The sequence below is a fragment of the Zea mays genome, chromosome 3 (assembly GCF_902167145.1).
Source record: "Zea mays cultivar B73 chromosome 3, Zm-B73-REFERENCE-NAM-5.0, whole genome shotgun sequence".
NCBI lineage: Eukaryota > Viridiplantae > Streptophyta > Magnoliopsida > Poales > Poaceae > Zea > Zea mays.
The window spans coordinates 170,870,941-170,875,175 of NC_050098.1; the positions used below are offsets into that span (position 1 = coordinate 170,870,941).

The window sequence follows — 4,235 nt, forward strand, 5'->3', positions numbered from 1 at the left end:
CGTAGAAACAAGTAAAAGGTCGTCAGTAGTGACGCAAGGTGTGATGGCGCGCGCGGCGAAAGCACAGAGCCATTGGTCTGTAATCCATCTGATCGGCAACCTCGAACCTGTCGTTACCACCGATGACGTGCAAGTGTCTGTTTGACTTGAAGATAGGTGCCTGACGAGGCCCACAGGCCACAGAAGTTTCGAAAGAATCGGTATTCGTATAGTTTTAGCTTCTGTAGCTAACCTCGCATCTTCAGAATTGGGTCGGACCGAGCCTACTTCGTGGCAAATAAGTTCAAGACGAGAAGGCCAATTTTTTCTGGGACGAGAAGGCCTGAACTAATAGTAAGCTTTATTGGGCTGGGCAAGGCCCAGTCGTTGTTCAACGACGCTTTTCTGTTTGCCAGGTCCCGTCGTTTTGATTCGCCCACCATTCCAAGTGAAGTGTCTTTGAATTGATTGAGATCGGCAGTACATTTCACGAGATCGTTCAGGGATGGTCTTTATAGATACATACACTATACTAGTCCACAGTCTTCTTGTATGTGTACCATCGTGCGATGAGCAGGTAGACGCCGAAGTTTCCGGCGCAGAGCATGGCCAGCAGCCAGAAGAAGTTGTCAAGGTGCGCCCGGTTGATGTCGTCGGGGATCCAGCCATCCCGCCCGCCCCGCGCGGTGGCGCGCGCCACCACGGTGACGAGCGCGGAGCTGACGTAGTTCCCGAGCGCGAAGGACGTCATGGAGAGCCCCGAGCAGAGGCTCCGCATCGCGTCGGGCGCCTGGTCGTAGAAGAACTCCATCTGGCCTATGAACGTGAACACCTCCGACGCACCCACCACCACGTACTGCGGCACCTGCCAGAAGATGGACAGCGGCAGGTACTCGCCGTCCCCGCCGGCGCCCGTGTTGGTGTCGTACATGTCGTGGCGCGCGATGACGCGGCGCCGCGCCACCTCCAGCGCCCCCGCGGCGAGCATGGCGGCGGTGAGCACGACGAGGCCCACGCCCATGCGCGCCAGCTGCGTGAACCCGCGGTCGTGGCCCGTGGCGCGCCGCGCCAGTGGGACCACCAGGCGGTCGTAGAGCGGCACCCACAGCATGACGCTGAGCGTGTCGAAGACGGAGAGCACGGCGGCGGGCACGCGGAAGCCGCCCACGTACGGGTCCAGCGTGTCGCCCTGCAGGACGAAGGTGGTGGTCATCTGCGTGTACGCCGCCGCGAACACGATCCCGCTCGCCCACACCGGCAGCAGCCGGAGCACGCACTTGAGCTCCTCCACCTGCGTCACCGTGCACAGACGCCACGCGCTCGCCGGACGCGACTTGTCGTCCGATGGCTCCACCGACGCTGCCTTGTCCAGGAACCTGCAGCGATCAGTTATAGTAGTTTTTAGTTGCGTCAGAAACATATTCTATATGTTAGCCACGTCATCCGCCGGGAAGCAAAGCAAATCAGCAATAACAGTGCGAGTTCTGGAAAACATTTAAAGCGAAACGATGTTTGCTCGTGTTGGGGTTTGCTCATTTGTTGGGTCCCTTTCAGATGCAACCAGCGTACCTACGTCCAAGATATATTTGAATGGAATCTGCAAACGGATCTTGCGAACTTCTAAAAAAATCATAACTGAGCCCTGGATGATTGGATGGATGGGTTCCACCATAGGCCATAGCGAAGTCACGACATTTAGATTTTTTTCATTTATATCTTAGTCCAGATCAGTTAAAGAATTACCATTACTTTACATAGGATTTGTAGCCTGGTTTTTGAATTTTACAGTAATAAAAAAATTGGGCTTGATGTTCCTTTTTGTCAGTATGGGTAAAATAATAATCTGAACTATATATCTCAGAGTGTTTGGATGCTGCAAGCTTCTAAAACGTATATAGCTGGATATCGAGGTATCGACGAATAATTCAAGATTCCGCACGAAAATCTTATAGCCGGAAATTTATTAACGATTAACCATGAAACGACATACTCCTGCAAACCTGCGATGCGACGCGTTGCTACTGACCTGAACTGATCGGTGTGCGCGAGCCGGCGGCTCCCCTGTATCGCGGACATGCCGCCGACGTCCTCGCACTCGTGCAGCGTGGACGCGTCTTCCGGCACCTGGACGCCGCACTTCCTGCACGCGGCGACGACGACCTGCGCGACCCTGGTGAGCGGGCTGCCTGCCGGCGGCTGGTGGCGGCGGTACGTGGCGGTGCCGGCCAGGAACGCCGCGACGGCCAGCGCGCTGAAGAGCGCCGGGATGCCGTACCCGAGCCCCCAGCTGACGCTGGACTGCACCCACACCAGCACGGTGCCGCCGACCAGCGAGCCGACGTTGATGGAGAGGTAGAACCAGTTGAAGAAGGAGCTCTGGCGCCCGCGCTCCTCCTCGTCGAACTGGTCGGCGCCGAACGACGACAGCACCGGCTGCAGCGCCCCGCCCAGCGCCAGCAGGTACAGCCCCGCGTAGAAGGCCGCGCTCTCCAGCGCCGCCGCCGCGCTCACCGTGAGCACCACGTAGGCCTGCGCGTACGCACGAGCGTGCCGGAAACAAAAACAAGAGAACGAATTGAACGACGACGAAGACAGGGGTGACTGACTGGTGAGTGAAGTGAGCTTGGTTTGCAGCAGCTCTGCGTCCACGCGTGCACGTGTGACGGTGGTGGTGGTGGGCGACGAATCGAACGACGGCGTACGGTACGTACCAGGACGGAGATGACCAGGAAGAGCGCGATGGTCCAGTATCTGCCGAGGAAGGCGTCGGCGAGGAAGGCGGCGACGAGCGGCGTGATGGCGCTCGTGCCCATCCAGTTGGTGACGCCGTTCGCGGCGGCTTTGCTGCCCTGGTGCAGGCGGTCCTTGAGGTAGTTCACCAGGTTCGTCGACACGGCGAAGTAGGCGATGAACTGGAAGCAGTTACTCGCTGGTGTGATGTCCGGCCGAGTCCCGCCATCGCCGCCATGAATGCATGTACGGGTGCATGCAGTGCAGAGGCCACAGCCAGACGGTTTGAGGGCGAGCGAGGCCATATATAAAGCTACGAACAGATGTGTATGTGAGACATGCCATTATTACCCAGGATGAAGACGCAGGCCCAGGAGATGCCGCGATCCCTCTTGGGCGTCCGGCGCCCGGCGCCTCCGTGCGACTCCACGGCCTCCATCTCCATGGTTCCAGCAGCAGCAGCAGCTGTGGCTCAGGAGACACCGAAAATCTTCGACAGGTGACGACCAGTACGACTCTCTCTCTCTCTCTCTGACTCTGACCATGGCGAATTCCGTGACCATGGAACCATTTTGCAGGAAGCAGATTTCAGAAACAGAATCGTCAGAGGTGAGAAGACAAGGAAGGAATCGATGAAATATTGTGTTTCGGTCGTGTACTGCAAACTATTGTTCGTTCACACATATATTTTGAAGAAAAAAAAACTGATGTAAACGGAACGGACCTTTGGCTTGGGCTAATCGAGAACGGGGCCTTGTCTTCCACCGTACGTTACGTTCTTGATATCTCAGCAGCACACAGTGCAGCTCTTATCCACGGATATTTAGTTCTGCCCTGGTTGCCAACGAAATGACTGGCTGCTGGCAGCTGCAACTTGAGAGTGAGACACGGAGACCGAGACCGGTACAATCTATCACGCAATGGTCTTTGGTGAGCGAGCGGCGAGCAACAGCAGGTTTGTTTATAGCAGCAGCGCCAGCGCGGGAACTGTGAGCTGATAGCAATATGCTGCTAGCCTTTGAAGATGTGCGCTCTCGTGCAGACGGTGCAGTGCCTGATGCTTCCACGCTCTGGTGTCACAGTACACACAGAGAGAGAGACAGACAGAATGCCGTGCCTTCACACAGGACAGGAGGCCAGGACAAACCACTGCAAGTGGGCCGCCGGCACGGGCACGACTGGTGCTTTGGATATGCAGTAAGCAGTATACCCCCTCCGCAGCAGCTCCGTGGAAACACGCGTTTATTATACACTGCTCTTGTGCATGTGTGCCTCTCACGTACGGCAAACTCTCTCTCGTTCTCCGGTCATGTATTTTTGTGGCTTTGTCATTGGGATGGCGTGATCTACTGACACTGATACAGTGCAGCCAATGATTTGGTTGGGATCGTGCGCTAGTGCTGCCGAGTTTCGACGATGGTGGCACTGGCAGAGCTCGTTATCAGATAGATTTCTATATTCTCATTTATCAGTGCCCACTAGCGTGCTGTTTGGTACTTTGGTTCCGCAACCGGTAGTGGTTGGGA

The 4,235-nt window shown here is 56.4% G+C and overlaps 1 protein-coding gene across 2 annotated transcripts; it reads right to left on the minus strand.

Annotated features, from left to right (window-relative positions):
* Positions 1 to 421: 421 nt before the first annotated feature.
* LOC100281736 (peptide transporter PTR2) lies at positions 422 to 3,690 on the minus strand. Of its 2 annotated transcripts, NM_001154656.2 has the most exons (5): positions 3,434 to 3,679; positions 3,061 to 3,246; positions 2,691 to 2,908; positions 2,006 to 2,508; positions 422 to 1,355 (listed from the first exon to the last, which is right to left on the minus strand). In NM_001154656.2, the coding sequence occupies exons 2-5, from the start codon at positions 3,152 to 3,154 to the stop codon at positions 512 to 514; spliced, it is 1,659 nt and encodes a 552-aa protein (NP_001148128.2). In that variant the 5' UTR covers positions 3,155 to 3,246; positions 3,434 to 3,679; the 3' UTR covers positions 422 to 511. The 2 variants fall into 2 exon arrangements, with proteins under 2 accessions (NP_001148128.2, XP_008672847.1); XM_008674625.2 differs by having other exon boundaries at positions 2,691 to 3,246; positions 3,434 to 3,690.
* Between the last annotated feature and the right edge of the window lie 545 nt (positions 3,691 to 4,235).